The sequence below is a fragment of the Xyrauchen texanus genome, chromosome 34 (assembly GCF_025860055.1).
Source record: "Xyrauchen texanus isolate HMW12.3.18 chromosome 34, RBS_HiC_50CHRs, whole genome shotgun sequence".
Taxonomy (NCBI): domain Eukaryota; kingdom Metazoa; phylum Chordata; class Actinopteri; order Cypriniformes; family Catostomidae; genus Xyrauchen; species Xyrauchen texanus.
Window position 1 is genome coordinate 27558654 of NC_068309.1, and position 17881 is coordinate 27576534.

The window sequence follows — 17881 nt, forward strand, 5'->3', positions numbered from 1 at the left end:
TGTCAGAAGTGGGATTCGAACCCACGCCTCCATTCGGAGACCAGAATACCCGTTGATTCGGAAGGGATCAGCCCTTGAGTCTGGCGCCTTAGACCACTCGGCCATCCTGACACGACAGAGGGATATGTAAAAAAGATGGGAATAATGGTTCATTGTCATACAACTGAAATAAATACTAAAACATTTTCTCACGTTCCTAAAATTCAGCACAGTCTTACCCATAAGCCACATCTCATAAACCTGCACGAGTTTTAAGTATACAATATATATTTTATTATGTTTAATATTAATTATCGTGTTGAATCTACTGCTCGTTGTCTAGCGTGCATGCGCGCATGTCTCGGACGCGCGATTTCGCTCGATACTTCTCCATTTTGCTTCTGCCATTCAGTTCACGTGTATTAGCACGCGACCAAGATATCGCCATGTATCGCCTTGCCAAGGCTGCTTTCAACCTCTCCAGTGAGATAAAATCTTAGTAGATTCATATCCCTTTTATTCGAGTTTTCAGCAATATGTAACTGATATAACGCTGGCCTTTAATCTGGCCGTTCGTTGCCTGCATGATAATATAAAGTACATTATGAAGTTCATTTAGATGATGTACATCCGTATTTATGCAGTCTAGCCTGCATATTTACACAAATTAATGTAATATATTTCCACATTTCACTCTATTGAATTTTCACGACATTTAAAACGGTTTATTCCATAGTTTATAGCCTATTTTCATTGAGTTGTCATATACGGCCTTGAATTGAACAATCTGTCACCAGATAAGTTGATATTGATTATCAACGTAATATTGAAGCAAATGCTGATTGCAACTTTTATGTTTCATCCCCCAAATGACCCCATTAAATCTAACAATCTCAAATGTGGTTTGTCAATTAGTTGTACTCATATACCAACATTAAAAGTCACTGTTTTGAGTTGACTCTCAAATTCAGTGAATCTTGTTTGTGACTTTCTTTATTTGAAATGTAATCATTATTATTTTGAATAGGTCAAAGTGCCGGTCAGGTGGCTGTGCGACACAAGTCTGATCTATCCCAAGACCTTCATGCAAAATATGGAGCCCCTCTGCTGATTTCTGGAGTCACATTTTGCACGGCTGTTTGGGCATATGTAAGTGACTGCAAACACAAACGTTACATCAACTCTGTGTAATAACTAACTTTTTATTCATATTATATTTGCAGGTGATCACATCGACAGGCATCGCATGGAACCTGTCACCTGTAGGCAAGGTGCAGCCCAAGGAATGGAAGGAGTAATAAACACATTCCCCAATGTGGAAATAGAGAAATAACATTGTAAACTTTTCCATTTCAAAAATGGATTTTTTTTTAACCTAATCCAATCTCATTGCGCGGTCTTGGCATATCTGTAAAAATGTAATATATTAAGTAACAATCTTAAGATTTGTCATCTTGATTACTTGTTGTTAAAGAAATTGGCTCTGTTACATTTCTATCCAAAGCTATTAGTGTTGGACTGTGTCAAGTGGCTGAGGTAAATTAAGATATTTTGAAATGTGAGAGTTTGATGGTTTGATTTGAACTTACTTTACACACAAATCTCATATATTCCCTTAAAGGGATAGTTCTCTCATTGACATTGATGCCCTCATGCCTTCCCAAACTCATAAGACTTTCTTTTCTTTCTTTTTTTTTTTTTTTTTTATACAAAAAATTATTTATGTGTTTTTGTCCATACTGTGCAAGTCAATGGGGTCCAAAACTTTCAGGCTCCAAAAAGGAAATAAAGTCAGCTTAAAATGTATCTGTACAACTCAAGTTGTTTAATCCATGTCTTCTGATTACTTTGTATGAGAAACAGTCCCTATTCATTATAAATCTTGACATTTGGCCAAACTGGAATACAGTGCAGGCTTGAAGATGGTGGTTAGATGTTGCACATAATTCCCAGGTACTCAATCCCAGAATAACTACATCAATGAGACCATGTACATTTTAGTGACCAAGGAACATTTCAAAGGTATCCCAAGAGAAATTCAACACGCCACTCTATCATTTTTACTTGCGTCTGCATTTTCAAAATAGCCCAACTGTGTGTGAAAACCTCAAACTTGGCAACACTGTATGGTTTTGCACAGTGCTCTGCGCATGCATCCAATGCATGGAAGTGTGTGAATGAGCTTCCTCTATGAATGTCCCAAATAGACTGGATTTCAAGATTTATACTGCATAAGGTCTTCTATTTTGGTCTGTTTCTTTCACAAAGCTATCGTATCTCTTCAGAAGACATGGATTATAGTCGCTTTGGATAATAGTATCTGCAGCTAAACAAATACATTTTAAATGTTTTTAGAGCTCAAAACTTTTGGACCACATTGACTTACACTGTTGACAAAAACACCTAGAATTCTTTAATAAACTGCCGTTTGTGTTCTGCAGAAGAAAGAAAGTCACACAAATTTGGGTTGGCATGAGGGTGAATCAATGATGAGAGAATTAAAAATTTGGGGCTAACTATCCCTTTAAATTTTTTTAATTTTAAAATGTTTTACCATCCAGTGAAATTCCATGGAAACATCTTTGATAAGTAGGCCTACTGAGAGAAACTTATTTTTGTTTTCTTTTTTAAAAACATTCATGCAACATTCTAGCAATGTCAGTTCTAGGCCTGCACCTGTTAATGCAGCTGAAAATGAACTAAATCATAATGTGAGTTGATCATTTACTGACCCGAGAATGTATTGGTTTTGCATAACTCTGAATTGCATGCTGCTATCTATGCATGAGGGTATGTTTGAATGGCAGCAATGTTGCAACACCGTTGTACAACATCCTGAGTCCTCAGTTAGAAATATTGATTGACAGCAATGATATCCAATGAGCGTTTGATGTCTAGAACCGCATACATCGACAAGACCCGCCCACCCCTTGTGCATCATCATCAAGCTAAGGTCATTCTCATTCGGGAACTTATCCAGTACTGCAACGCAGAAGCTACGGGGAGTTTTGCGGCAAATCTACAGCCAGAATGTCTCTGTCAAACAAACTCACTTTGGACAAGGTAGATGTGAAAGGAAAGCGCGTGATCATGAGGTGAGTGTGAATCGTCACAGTTAAATTCCGTCGGAAGCGCCCGACTCCTTCCATTATATTAGACACTAACGATGTACTGACATGTCCATGCCTTTCAATAATATGCTTCCAGGCTATATAGAAACCTTGCTTGATTTATCGGGAAGAATGTTTGAATGAACGGTGGTTCAATCATTGATAACCGGAAGTGTATCTGTCACGCGTCACGTTTTAAAGATTCGTGATACGTGCAGGATGGCAGATATATCACGAGGACACGCACAGCCTTTAGTATATGTTTCTTAACCATTTTAATAATCCATTTCTCTGTTAAAAGCAAGTCTTTAAGGTCCTGACACAATTATGCCAATGTCTTCGTGTAATGACACCACCCTCAGCTGCAAATGTCAAAGGATCACCGAGCCACTGCTCATTTTATTCGACAACCAGTTTTCATATATTAAAACCCTAGAGCTTTTTTCATCATGTGCTATTCCCCATTCAAGTGTAGCTTATTCATATATAGAATATAGCCCATGTGTTTAGCGTTATATATTTTTGTTCTTACTCGTTTGTCATGCTCATGGCGCCCACGTATGTCATGGTATGTACTTATTATACACATAAATTAAGAGTGTTTGTCATATATTCCTTTAAAAAGCCTCTACGTCTTCTCAGTGGCTCTCAGCATAAATTACCTTTGGTGTTCATTCAGAGTCACAAACTCAAAGGCATGCCAAAAACAGCCCACACTGTCAGCCAATGCTTTTGCATTAGAAACCTGCCTGCCTACTTGTATATAACATATATAAACAGCAATGATATAATGGCACTTTTAGAATCTGTGTATGGTAGATACATTTAAGCTTGTCATGATGAGTCAATATGCATTTAGTCTGTTGTAATGGCACATGCTCTAGCATATAATTTAAGGAATTAAAATCTGCTGTAAGCTTCTTTCCTTGTGTTTGAGTACCCAGTGCAACAGTCCACATCAGTGTCATCTGTCCAATGAACACATATGACTGCAAGGGGGCTTTAGTGTTACATAATCCATTGTATTCATGGAGACAGAGTGAACGTGCAGCTGTGTGTGTCCTGAATGTAGGGAAATTGAGGGGAAACTTATAAACTCGTATTATTGAAATTAGCTTTTACTTGTAGATTCCTAATTCCCAATTGATTACCGGTACTATAAATGAGAAAATAAGCTTCCTTTTTCTCTCTCCAATAGGGTTGACTTTAATGTCCCCATGAAGGATAAGGTGATAACAAATAACCAGAGGTGAGATATTGACATTCTACCAATATTTTTACATTCTTTGCATGAAATAACCTGAGATATGCTTCTTTGTCTGATGTATTTTTGGGGACAAAAAATCCCTGTCTTGGATATGTGGATTTAAATCCACATTTAAAGAAAAAAATATATTTTCCACCACCTACTTGTACTATTTGTAACTAACAGTATAAAACTCCTCTCAGAATTAAGGCTGCAGTCCCATCCATTCAGCACTGTTTAGATAATGGGGCTAAAGCTGTGGTCTTGATGAGCCACTTGGGCCGGCCTGATGGGGTCCCCATGCCAGACAAATACTCTCTGGAGCCTGTAGCAGCAGAACTCAAGAACCTGCTGGGAAAGTAAGAGAACCATGCCCAGCACTTAATATGGAATATCTTGACCTACACATATTTCCCTAAGCTTTAGAATAATCTAAACATTTTGCAGACACTAAATTTGTATGACAGCAGTGATGAAGTTGTGCAGTTTTGCTATATAAATACAATAACATTATGGAACGAGCACATTCTCAAACAAACGTCTTGAAATCCCCATGAAATCATTTGATGAGCACCATTTTCTGTCCTGTCTGCTTTGCTGTACCCATATCTTCATAACTGCCCAATGCTTTGCCATACTGGTCAATATTTAAACTTGTTGGATCATTTGTCTTGAAGAGATGTTCAGTTCCTGAAGGACTGTGTGGGTCCAGATGTGGAGAAGGCCTGTGCGGACCCACCTGCTGGTTCTGTCATTCTGCTGGAGAACCTGCGGTTTCATGTGGCCGAGGAGGGCAAGGGCAAAGATGCATCGGGTAACAAGGTCAGTGCCATGACAACAGCTATGCAGTACTCCAATGGCTCTGCGGCACAAAAAGTGCTTGGTCATCTTGCACAGTAGGATCTGTCACTTGAATTGCCACATGCTTAAAAGAATAAAGATATAAAGGGCAGGCTAGTTGTATATTTTGGGATAACACATTTTCTATCAAATCTATTGGATTTGTCTGCAAGGAGCTACTTATTGGCTTTTATATTTGCTTCCAAGCTTACTGACAAAAATAATCTGCTGCACTTAAAGGCCAGAGGTAGTTGTGCATGTGTGCAGAGATGCTGTATACAGTCAATTTGGCCTATTGACATTTGTACGAAGGTCATGTCTGTTCATGTGGCTTTTTTGGTCGTCAGAGCCCTGGCTGGAATGCAAGCTGGGAAGGGGAGAAGAGAGGGGAGGGGTGGAGAGACCAAAGAAAGAGAAATGGAAACTGTCATACTCTTTGCTGACAGACAACTACAGTCAACCTATAACTGGCATTTAATGGGCACCTCCGCAACCTTTCATTCACAATAGGTCAAGAGTCATGAGTGCTTACGGACAGCTGTAATGTAATCATGATTATGTGAAGATGGGTCTTGAACCAGCGGTGAAACTGTGCCTTCAATGAGATAGTTGTTGCATTCATAGATTATTTAATGTAGTGTATTAAGTCCCTTATTGTCCCAAAAACACCCTTGTATGTGGAAATACTTTCTTACCCCATGGATTCAGGATCTGCCGCTGCTAGTTCAAAAGATGTGGCCAAGCGTCCGTAACTAATTTGAAAACCACACTTTATAGCTGGTAATGACAGCATGGGCTGTTTTGAGCAAGTTATTGGAGAAACAAGGACGTGTTTATTACTGAGAGAGAGAAACTGAGCATGTGATTTCCTGCATCTGTTTCAGCGAAGAACCGTAATCCTGCAGCTGTTAGTTAGAACTCTATTCCTCAGCTGTAGTGTAATAATCCGTTCCAATCATGGAGTGATGCTGTCATATGTGCTATCAGAATTATCCTACAAGTATTTGTCACATTCAGGTGTTTTGTTGTCAGAGAGAAAACATGGAGGATGCCAGTTTCATTCTTGTATATTTCTCGAGGAACTCTCTTTTTGAAACTGACACAAAGTGTTCACTCCACCATGTTGAAAGTTTGTCATATTCTAGACTCACACCTCAGAAACTGGGTATCAGGTAGGCACCCTGAGCATGTTCGATAACGCCATCTGTCGCGACTCTCAGCTGTGATCAGCAGTAATGCTGAAGCTGTTTAACTTTATTTGTCAGCTATAGTGTAGTAGTAATTAATCTGAGCAATCATGGGGTGAAAGACAATTCCAGATGACTTCAAAGAAACTCGCACACTGACTGACATGTTTGTCAATGTCAGCCCAACTCGCTCATAACACACACAAGACGTCACCACCTGCTGGTTTAAATCTTTAATGTCACATGGAAATTCAACATCTTAGTTACTTTTACACGCTATTTTGAAATGCCACGAGCACAAGCGGAGCGATACAAATACTGAAGCATCCCAGTGCTGATGGTGTGACTCATCAGCACTCTATGAATGCCTCAGATTTGAGGACCGGAACTAACTGTTGTATAAAATTAATGATCAGATTTGTCACTAAAACTCTGTATACAGTGTTCAATGTTATGTTTTCTTGTTTAAAAAAAAAAAAAAGCAATAAAATATTTAGGAATAGCTTCTCAATTGGTTATTGCAATTTTTAATTTTTCAGGTTGCATTATATGACCTACAATGATTTTGATTCCTCTACAGACCAAAGCAAGCCAAGCGGAAATTGACTCTTTCCGAGCCTCCCTGTCCAAGTTGGGTGACGTCTATGTCAACGATGCCTTTGGAACTGCGCACAGAGCTCATAGGTACATCATTACAAAGGCTGTATTGCATAAAGCGAATGCAATGTTGTTTGCTTCACTAATTTAGTTAGAATATGTGTAAACTTCATGTTTGCCTTTGTTTGCAAGTAAACTGGTTACATTTTTTTACTTTCTTCAGCTCCATGGTTGGAGTGAACCTACCTCAGAAAGCTGCTGGTTTCCTGATGAAGAAGGAGCTAGACTATTTTGCCATGGCCCTTGAGAAACCACAGAAGCCTTTCCTGGCTATCCTTGGAGGGTGAGTACCCTTTGAAAAGGTCTGATATCTTATCCCATCCCAAGAACTATTTGGGTGAAAAATGATAAGTTAGCAGGTTTTAGTGATATACATCAAAAGCATTTCCCCAAGTTGTTCCCAATGGCTGGCTAGCGCCTTGCATGGCAGCTCTGCCATCGTGTGTGTGTGTGTGTGTGTGTGTGTGTGTGTGTGTGTGTGTGTGTGTGTGTGTGTGTGTGTGTGTGTGTGTGTGTGTGTGTGTGTGAGTGACAGTGACAGTGTAAAGTGCTTTGGTAACTGCTAAGGTTAAAAAAGGCGCTATATAAGTGCAGACCATTTACATATTGGACTGAACTTCCATAACAACCCTCCTGAAGAGGTTTTGGTATTCAGTAGATATAACGAACAGCTGAAGGTTAATGGATTGATAAATGTTTGTGAGATGCTTTCTTGGAAGCCTTTGTCTTCTCTTCACTGAAGAACCCTTCAGAAAGCATCAATGACAGTCCAGGAATAGCAGTTTATCTTGTTATGTAATGGCAAGAGGTGTGACAATGATCTTCTTAAGAGCACATGCTCTTTAAACTCGCCTCTCATATCTGATTCTAAAAAGAATTATTTTCATTTAAACATTATAGATTCCTTCCTCTTCATTGTTTCTTTTATGTTCTGGCTTTTAAAATCTCTGGGTACTATTGCAAATGATTTGCAGAAGTGATTGACAGTAAGCAGAGTCCAAGCAATGGGTGGTTGCTTAATTTCCACACATGCTATTTCTTTTCTCTCTCTTTTAAAAAAAATTTTTTTTTACAGTCAATGGTCGTGACTACTTTGCATTGATGACTTGAGCAGTTCTTGTCTGTGGTTTGTTCTAGTAACAAAGTTCATTGGCAAAACTGACCCAATGATAAGCCATACTGAAATGGCCTTATGGTTTTGTAGCTTAAAGAAAAATTATTTCTTGTAGTTTCTCTTAGGTGAAAGAAAGATGATTCCATTTGTTATTCCATCCCAATAAGATGTGAATTAATAAAAAATTTACATTTCAGTGAAAACGCATTGTTTGATTGCTGCTGATTTGATCTTCACAGGGCCAAGGTCAAAGATAAGATTCAGCTGATCAACAACATGTTGGACAAGGTGAATGAGATGATCATTGGGGGAGGAATGGCATTTACTTTCCTCAAGGTGCTCAACAATATGGAGGTGAGTGGCCTGACAGAGAGATTAAGTTGTTAGTGAAGAAGCTGAAGACCTGGGTTATTTAATGTTTTATTCTGCTTAGCAACAATGAATGTGTTTTGGGTAATTTCTGAAAAAAAAAAGCTCATGTGTACACTCGCGATAATGAATTCAGAGAAAGAGGAGCAGTATATTTATTATGGGTGGGTGATATATGAAAAAAATGTGTATCACAATTTTATTTTTGGTCTATTGATTAATATCATATACACATTTTTTAATGGAAAATAGATGAAAGAATAATTTTTTTATGCATTTGAAATATTTTAAAAAGTAAACCTTTAACACATTTGAAAACCTTTTTTATAAATAAATAAAAAAGGAACTTTTGCATGCAAACGTAGCTAATGACAGACAAAAATATACCATAACAAATTGTATTGCTCAGATCCATCATACTTCGAGGATTATGTGTATATTTCGCATACACATTTTAAAATATGTTTTTCTTGTTGTGCTCAGATTGGCACTTCCCTCTATGACGAAGAGGGTGCCAAAATTGTGAAAGACCTGATGGCTAAGGCCGAGAAGAACGGTGTGAAGATCGCACTTCCTGTAGATTTTGTCACTGCCGACAAGTTTGATGAGAATGCCACTACAGGGACTGCATCTGTTGCAGATGGTATTCCAGCTGGCTGGATGGTAAGGCATACTCATTTTAGTTAGAAGATATTATGCAATATCTTATTGTGATTGTTCAGAGAGTTAAGAATTAAAAGATTTACGCGCAAGTCTGCTAAGTAAGGGATAATATACAGCCTGTCGGTAATTATCTAAAAATAAGCCCTGTAAGGTTAATCATTCATGTATTATCCTGAAGGTTTTTGTGTGATTTGATGACAGGCTGACTGTACAATATCCTGCTTATAACACTACTATTTGCCAAATAAATAAAAAAATGAGTTTGTAGATTCTGCTATCCAAGTTATTTAAATAAAATTATTTGTATTTTGAGCTGTCGGGTCCGATTTGGCGCAGAATCGCTGGCTTTGACGTACATCCTTGCATCATTATGTCATGTCCTCCTGAATACAGGAAAGAACTGGCTGTATCGTTCCCATGTAAACATTAGATGGCAGTAATGTTTTAGTTTATGGGTAGCCATTAAAAATAAGAAAGAAACTACAGTTCAGTCAGTCAAACTCACACAGTTCAGGACAGCAGTCTGGTTGGATTTTTATCTGTTATCCACTACATTATCCAGAGTTGTTTACTTGCTATACTGCTTGGATATGTTGTCTGGTAGGGTTTTTGAAGCTAACATTGCTTGTCAAACTTGTTTGAATCGAACATTACTCATGTGTTAACCGATAGTGATGTATCTATATTGTCGGGGGAAGTTACTGTGATTATGTTTACTAATATTTATGATTTCTAAAATGTGCTTGTAGTTGTTATATTGCATATTTAACCATGTTATTTTCATGTTTAATAAAGTATATTTTTTTCCCCATAATTATTGAATGTTTTTAGTTTACATTGCAGTTCACTTGCATTATCAACTGAGGCTTCACAATATAATATAATATAAAAATAATAAAGTCTTCCATTGAACTCGTATCAGCCATATCACGAGTATCACCTTGTTGATAAATGTAGTACAATACAAACATTAATAGTTGATAAAACACTTGAAAAAATATATTAAAATATACTGGAAGTGACTGAGTCCCCTGTTCTCTGTGTAAATCGCTTTCAGTATAGTATCAGAAAAGCGCTTTAAGTGTAAAGTTCATTAATTTAAAATATGTGAATACGAGTGCCCAAAGCTTATCGATGCCAGGCCAATGAAGGCTATCCCATCTGGCCCGAACCAACAGAAGCTCTGCTGTGGCACAAGTCACAGAACATTTTAATGATGGTTACAGGAGGAATGTGTCACAACTCACAGTGCATCGAAACCCTGCTGCGTATGGGGCTGCATAGCCGGATCCCAGTCAGAGTGCCCATGATGACCCCTGTCCACCGTCGAAAGCGCCTACAATGGACATGCGAGCATCGAAACTGGACCTTGGAGCAGTGGAAGTAGGTTGCCTGGTCCAATAAGTCCCATTTTCTTTCACATCACATGGACGGTCATGTACATATGTGCCATTTACCTGGGGACACCACGATGCACTGTGGGAAGACAACAAGGCGGTGGAGGGAGTGTGATGCTCTGGGCAATGTTCTGCTGGGAAACTCTGGGTCCAGCCATTTATGTGGATGTCAATTTGACACATGCCACCAACCTAAACATCGTTGCAGACCAGGTACACCCCTTCATGGCAATGGTATTCCCTGATGGCAGTGGTCTCTTTCAGCAGAATAATGCACCCAGCCACACTGCACACATTTTTTGGGAATTGTTTGAGGAACATGACGTAGAGTTCAAGGAGTTGCCCTGGCCACAATTCCCCAGATCTCAATCTGATAAAGCACCTATGGCAGCGCTCCCCAATTAGCGGGCTGTGGTCTGAGTCCAGACCCCGACTTGGTTCCATCCAGACTGCGAGATAATGACAATTGTTGTCCTATTTTAGATGCCTTCATCTCTGATTATTAGTTATAATTAATAGATATAATTAATTTGCCTGGCTAGTAGAGTGTTCCAATTACTTCATAGTCGGCTCATTTATACTTAAGAAAACAGTATTTATAAGATGTAAATTGTTAGTTTATTGTTATTAGATTATCACTTTAGGAAAATATAAAAATGGTCCTTTCAGACTTTGTTTTCTCTCAGGGGTTACCCCTGAACCCCCATAAAGTAACCTATATTTTCTTAGCCAAAAGTACTCGTATGTCCCATAAGTATCTGAATGTAAAAATTATGAGAAATAAATATTAAGAATTTAAAAATATTTGAACACAAAAACTGGACCACTGTCACCCAGTTTGAAAACAAATGTTGATCTTATCTTGTAATATTAATATCCTAGTGCCCTCGAATTATGAACTATTAAATAGATTGGGCCAATCTTTTGGTAGAAAGATCCCTCACACCCCACTGCTTTAGCTTTGTCTCTGGGGCAGTGTTCTCATCTCTGCTTTGAAGAGATTATTTCGACTGTTTTTCTTTTACAAATTACTATTGCTGCCAACATGGAAAGTTATAATAACTGTTCCAAAAACAACAATTTCAAAGCCATACTGACTACTGATACCATGCAAGTTATTATTTTCCGGACCTTGACTGGGAAGGGAGTGTAGAGACTGGACCTCTTGAAACTTAAATTGAATACCCCTGATCTATGGGAGGTGCTGGACCAACAAGTCTGATCCACATCGGCACCACAGACACCTTCATGGGTCTTGTAGAGTCCATGCCTCGGTGGATCTGCGCTGTTTTCGCGGCACATGGAAGACCAACTGCATGTTAGGCAGGTGGTCATAATGTTTTTGGCTCATCAGTGTATACAGTTTAGTGGTCATGCTCAATGCCACAATTCTCCAAAACTGCAAAAGTGATGTTCCCCACACACAACTGATCTCTCAAAAATATCAAAATCTATACCTTTTCTTTTCAGGGTCTGGACTGTGGTCCTGAGAGCTCAAAGCTCTATGCAGAGGCTGTAGCCAGAGCCAAGCAGATTGTGTGGAATGGACCTGTCGGTGTGTTCGAATGGGACAACTTCTCTCGCGGAACCAAGAACTTGATGGACAAAGTTGTGGAAGCGACCAAAAATGGCTGCATCACCATTATTGGTGAGAATTTCATGCCGTCCAATAATCAGTTAAAGTGCATCAAGAAGATTAATGCAGGTTCTTGTCCTCTTCACTTTATTAATAACCAATGTCTCTGTCTTTCAGGTGGGGGAGACACGGCTACCTGCTGTGCCAAGTGGGACACTGAGGACAAGGTCAGTCATGTGAGCACAGGGGGTGGAGCAAGTCTGGAGCTGCTGGAGGGTAAAGTTTTGCCTGGTGTGGATGCCCTCAGCAACGTATAAGCACCCTGAGGATCTTCTACAAGAGGATGGGTGCTCATCTCCCAAAATGCTGTCATTCTTACTCATTCAGCATTTGTTCAACTATTGGGGAAGCAAATTTATGGACCGCTAACTGTATGCTGGGATAGACTGTCTGACCTGTTTACTCATACATATTCAGATCATCCATTTGATTATCTTCAATAAAATTATGTTTTTTGGACGGGATTGAGAAAAAAGAGAGATAGGGAGACTTCATCAGTAATTGCTTTTCCTGTATTATTGTTTTTGAGAAATGGGTCATTTGTTGTTCCCGCTTAAGTGTTAATGTGTGCCATCCCATTATTGTCTGAATGTGTTTTTTTTGGTGTGTAGAGATGTCTGTTGTCTCCTCACAGATGTTGAGTACTTGTAATACTGTAGACACTTTCCTCCCCATAGTGCACTTGTCATACTAGACCTGCAGCTTATGAGATAGATGTTCTGCACTGGAATTATTATGATGGACTAATGGTAGTCCCAAGCATTCTGTTGTGGAAACGAACAAAGATAAAAATATATAAACACTCTCTTTAGTCTGATTCATTTTCATTAATTTTAAAAACAAAACAAAAAAAAAACAAGATAAGCCATTTATTGGTCTTAGCAATTCATATTTCTTTATTTAAAGGGTGATATAGCATGGAAACATGGTATTCCTTTCTCTTTTGGAATAGTATCTGACATACTCTAATGCGCACAACTCAATGCTTCCTCTCGCACACAGTCAACATGACATCACAACCATAAGCATATTAACATTATGATCACAAGCATTTACATTTCAGCACCTATTTAATATTCAGCAACTCTGTGCTACTGATTTTACATGCAATGGGCTTAGCCAATCATAATAAAGATCATATACCTAAACAATTCTTAAAGGAATAGTTCACTCAATTTTAATTCTGTCATAATTTACTCACCCTCATGCCATCCCTGATGAGTATGACTTTCTTTTTTTTTCTGCTGAACACAAAGATTATTAGAAGAATTTTTCAGCTCTATAGGTTCATACAATGCAAGTGAATGGGTACTGCAGATTTGAGGCTCCAAAAAGCACATTAAAGCAGCATAAATGTAATCCATATGACTCCCGTGGTTAAATCAATGTCTTCAGAAGTGATATAATAGGTGTGGGGGAGAAACAGATAAATATTTCAGTCCATTTTTTACTGTAAATCTTTCACATTCTTCTATTGTTTTTGGCGATTCACATTCTTCATGCTTATCGCCACCTACATATATACACCTACATCGCCACCATGTACTTTGTAATGTGCTCAAGAGCAGTGGTTCTCAACCAGGGGGTCGGACCACACTAGAGAGCCTCAGCACAATTCCAGATGGGCCTCAAGATCTCTTAAAATTATTAAAAAATATGATGTTATTATAATGTTTATATAATTATTATGAAGAATATACAGTTCTAGATATTTGTGGAATCACATGTTTTAAGGAAGAATCTTATAATAGATATATCTTGTAATATAAATATCTAATAGCTTACATGAGGGGGCCTTCAAACATTTTCTTTGACAGTAGGGGGACTTGGAGTCAAAACATTTTGAGAACCACTGCTCGAGATCAGTTTTTGTTCCAAGTAGCTAGGATCATCCTGATCCGAGATACTGAAGTTTTCCAATAGCCATAAATAGAGGTCATCGCTCAAAAAAAAATTACTTCCACCCCTGGATTCACAAGTTCGAATCCAGTGTGACTCCAGCCAGGCCTTCTAAGCAACCAAATTGGCCCAGTTACTAGGGAGGGTAGAGTCACATGAGGTAACCTCCTCATTGTCACTATAATGTGGCTCTCAGTGGGGCGCCTGGTAAGTTATGCGTGGATGCCGCAGAGAATAGCGTGAAGCCTACACACACACTATGTCTCCGTGGTAACGTGCTCAGCAAGACATGTGATAAAATGCGTGGATTGACAGTCTCAGACATCAAGATACGGCTTTGTATGCTGCCATATTGTTTACATTGCAATGCAGCATGGGATTCTAAGTTCGTCAAGCATAGAAGGTTCTAAAAACTGGGCCCTTCCACGTTATTTGCACCGGAAGAGGTGGAATGAGTGACGGATGGAATGATAGAAGGACTGAGTGGATTAACCACTTTATGCATTCTTAGTTTGAAATCAGAAAACCTGGATGCAGCGCTGTATCAAAACAGTCAGCTCCGATGGTAACGGCTTTAATCATTTATGTAATGATTGTTTGAATGTTTGTAACATAATAAAGATAATGTGATGTTGAAAAGACTATTTGAGCAGCTTGTTCATTAATATAATATAAGATAACCGCTTCAGTCCCTCTTTGCTGGTAAACAGCAGCCATGAACACGAATGCAGATCGCACTGGTTTGATCGTATGACTCTGAGCCCAGCCAAGTGTAATCACACCAGTTTAATCGTACGTGCAAAAGGGTTATATCCATATCTTCAGGAGTGATATGAAGGTGTGGGTGTGAAACAGATCAATATTTAAATTGTTTATTTACTATAAATTCTCCTCCCTTTGCAGTATTGGGCGATATGCACAAATAATGCAAATCACCAAAAACAAAATAAGAATATGAAGTGAAAGTGGAGATTTAGAGTAAAAAAGGACTTCAACATTAATGTGTTTCTCACCCACACCTATCATATCAATTCTGAAGCCATGGATTTAACCACTGGAGTTACTTTTTGGACCTTCAAAGTTCTGGCAATCATTCACTTGCATTGTATGGACTTACAGAGCTGAAATATTCGTAATTTGTGTTCTGCAAAAGAAAAAAGTCATACACATCTGGGATGGCATGAGAGTGAGTAAAAAAATTTAAAAAGTTTGGGTGAAAAGAAATTATTTTTCCTACTTGTGTGCGATCCACATTTCTAATCACACAAGTGCAAATGTATAGAGAGAGGGAGAAGTTAGGCACATGATGGAATTATGCTCTCTAATAAAGTATTGAAATATATGTATGGACTACTGTATTTAATTTAAAGACACATTCAGGCCTGATTTTAATCATTTCTATTAGCCATCTTCACACATGATTTTGTTTAATGAATTATGTTGTGTGGTTAATGCTGCAACCACAGGTAAAGATGTGGAACCATCGTATAATTTTTTTCCACATCCCTGTTCCTCAGTGAGGTAGGTAATTTATTTATAATATAGGTCTGGTCGTGTTTATAACAATGCTATTCATATATAAATCCCAAAATAAACATTTCCATTGAACAATGACCTTACCGTTACTACATCAATAAAAGTAGAGCTATTCATCTCAAAGAATGAGAAAGGATAGAGGCATGTAGGGCGTGCTATTATTTATTTAGTGAAAAGGCATCTTTCAAGTAATTGGCTGATGTCATGCCATTATCACTGAGCTTTTACAAATGCAATCATGTGCTATTGATGTGCAGCTTTTCTGATAGTACAAGGTAATGTTAAAGACCAATGATAATCTCTTTGTGTCTTGCAAGCAGGACTTGAGTTCAGGGGGGATGCAAGGTTGTGCCATTCCCCTTGTTTCAAGAAATACCAAAAAGCATCCCCCATGTAAAACCACCATCCCCCCTTCCAATCCCCTTGAGATTAATTGTGTCATGTATTACTTAGAACTAATCACGCAAGTAAAATATTTAATTCTCTATGTTTGATAACTAACAGACTTTAAATAACTGCAATTATCAGGTCAAATTTTTATTTCGGCATATTTAAGGTTGCCAGATTTCTATAAGTGAAATCCCCCAATCAAATCTCGACACTTGTACAGTTTGGGAATATTCTGGCAGGGTGACACTTTAATCACGCAATCTGGCAACCTTGAGCAGGCAAGCTCTCTCTCCACTGAGAAAAGACACTGGATTTCTAAAACACTGGCAAACAGGTATGTCAGAGTTTAGTGGGTTTAGTGGGTTGACATGTTCTTCCCAATGTGTTCACATGAAACTTACGCCACTGAAGGTAATGCACGATTTCAAAAGTTACGCAGACTTTCAAAAACTTTTTCAAAAAGGTTTCGCCCATAAAATGCTTTTGTGTGTAGAACAACTTTTTTTACACTGTTTAAGCATCCTTCTAGAAACAGCCCAAACTTCCTTTACTAGTTCAGTTAATGGAGTAGAAAATAATGTTTGTCTGTGACTGTGGGTGAGCGAACTAGAGATAAAACCTTTTTCATGATCAAAACGTGGATACTTTTCACCAAATTCATTATAAAATACACTTACATAGGGTAACAGGTCCATATTATGGCCATGTGTCATAAGGGTCAATAAAGTGATGCTCATTTTTGTCCAGATCTATCAATTAAAACAACAACAACAACAACAACAAAAAAAAATTTACTCAAACTATTTACTTGAATACACTTCTTCTATGATGAGCATATTTTCAATATCTGACTTAAAAATAATATTGATATTTTTTGGGGGTTTAAAGTAAAAAATGTCATGTGGTGTCCAGAGACAGTAAAAAAAAAAAAGTCAAAGTATCATTAAAAGCAGAAATTCCTGAAAAAAAAAGAAATGTTGTAAACTAGTGGAAAATAATCTTTTATTGTTATTTCTTTAAAAAAAAAAAAAGCAGTGAAAAATGTGTGTTTTAAAATATAATTCATATTTCAAACTGGAAAACAGTTGAAGACAGAAGTTTACATAAACTTTAGCCAAATACATTTAAACTCAGTTTTTAACAATTCCTGACATTTAATCGTAGAAAACATTCCCTGTCTTACGTCAGTTAGGATCACTACTTTATTTTATGAATGTGAAATGTCCAAATAAAAGAAGAGAGAATTATTTATTTCAGCTTTTATTTATTTCATCACATTTCCAGTGGGTCAGAAGTTTACATACACATTGTTAGGATTTAGTAGCATTAACTTGGATCAAATGTTTTGGGGAGCCTTCCACAAGCTTCTCACAATAAGTTGCTGGAATTTAGAACCATTCCTCCAGACAGAACTGGTGTAACTGAGTCAGGTGGGTAGGCCTCCTTGCTCACACATACTTTTTCAGTTCTGCCCACAAATCGGATTGAGGTCAGGGCTTTGTGATGGCCATGCCAACACCTTGACTTTGTTGTCCTTAAGCCATTTTGCCACAACTATGGAGGTATGCTTGGGGTCATTGTCGATTTGGAAGACCCATTTGCGACCGATCTATGAATTCCTGGCTGAGTCTTGATATGTTGCTTCAATATAACCACATGATTTTCCTTCCTCATGATTCCATCAATTTTGTGAAGTGCACCAGTCCCGGCCACAGCAACCCCCCCTTGATGGTAAGCCTTAAAATATATCCACAGGACACCTCCAATTCAGTACACCTCCTATCAGAAGCTATTTGGCAAATTTTCTGGAACGTTCCAAGCTGCTTAAAGACACAGTTAACTTAGTGTATGTAAACTT

General features: G+C 38.1%; 2 protein-coding genes and 1 non-coding gene across 3 annotated transcripts; 2 read left to right on the forward strand and 1 right to left on the reverse strand.

Annotated features, from left to right (window-relative positions):
- trnal-caa (transfer RNA leucine (anticodon CAA)) lies at nucleotides 1–111 on the reverse strand. The gene is made up of 2 exons: nucleotides 74–111; nucleotides 1–46 (listed from the first exon to the last, which is right to left on the reverse strand). It is a non-coding gene; the product is annotated as a tRNA-Leu (tRNA).
- Nucleotides 112–386: 275 nt separating this feature from the next.
- LOC127627320 (cytochrome c oxidase subunit 7B, mitochondrial-like) lies at nucleotides 387–1771 on the forward strand. The gene is made up of 3 exons (XM_052103667.1): nucleotides 387–462; nucleotides 1007–1128; nucleotides 1203–1771. The coding sequence occupies exons 1-3, from the start codon at nucleotides 426–428 to the stop codon at nucleotides 1275–1277; spliced, it is 234 nt and encodes a 77-aa protein (XP_051959627.1). The 5' UTR covers nucleotides 387–425; the 3' UTR covers nucleotides 1278–1771.
- Nucleotides 1772–2907: 1136 nt separating this feature from the next.
- Nucleotides 2908–13003, forward strand: LOC127627299 (phosphoglycerate kinase 1). The gene is made up of 10 exons (XM_052103640.1): nucleotides 2908–3074; nucleotides 4288–4338; nucleotides 4539–4694; nucleotides 5013–5157; nucleotides 6943–7046; nucleotides 7183–7302; nucleotides 8373–8487; nucleotides 8986–9165; nucleotides 12033–12210; nucleotides 12316–13003. The coding sequence occupies exons 1-10, from the start codon at nucleotides 3010–3012 to the stop codon at nucleotides 12453–12455; spliced, it is 1254 nt and encodes a 417-aa protein (XP_051959600.1). The 5' UTR covers nucleotides 2908–3009; the 3' UTR covers nucleotides 12456–13003.
- Nucleotides 13004–17881: the final 4878 nt, after the last annotated feature.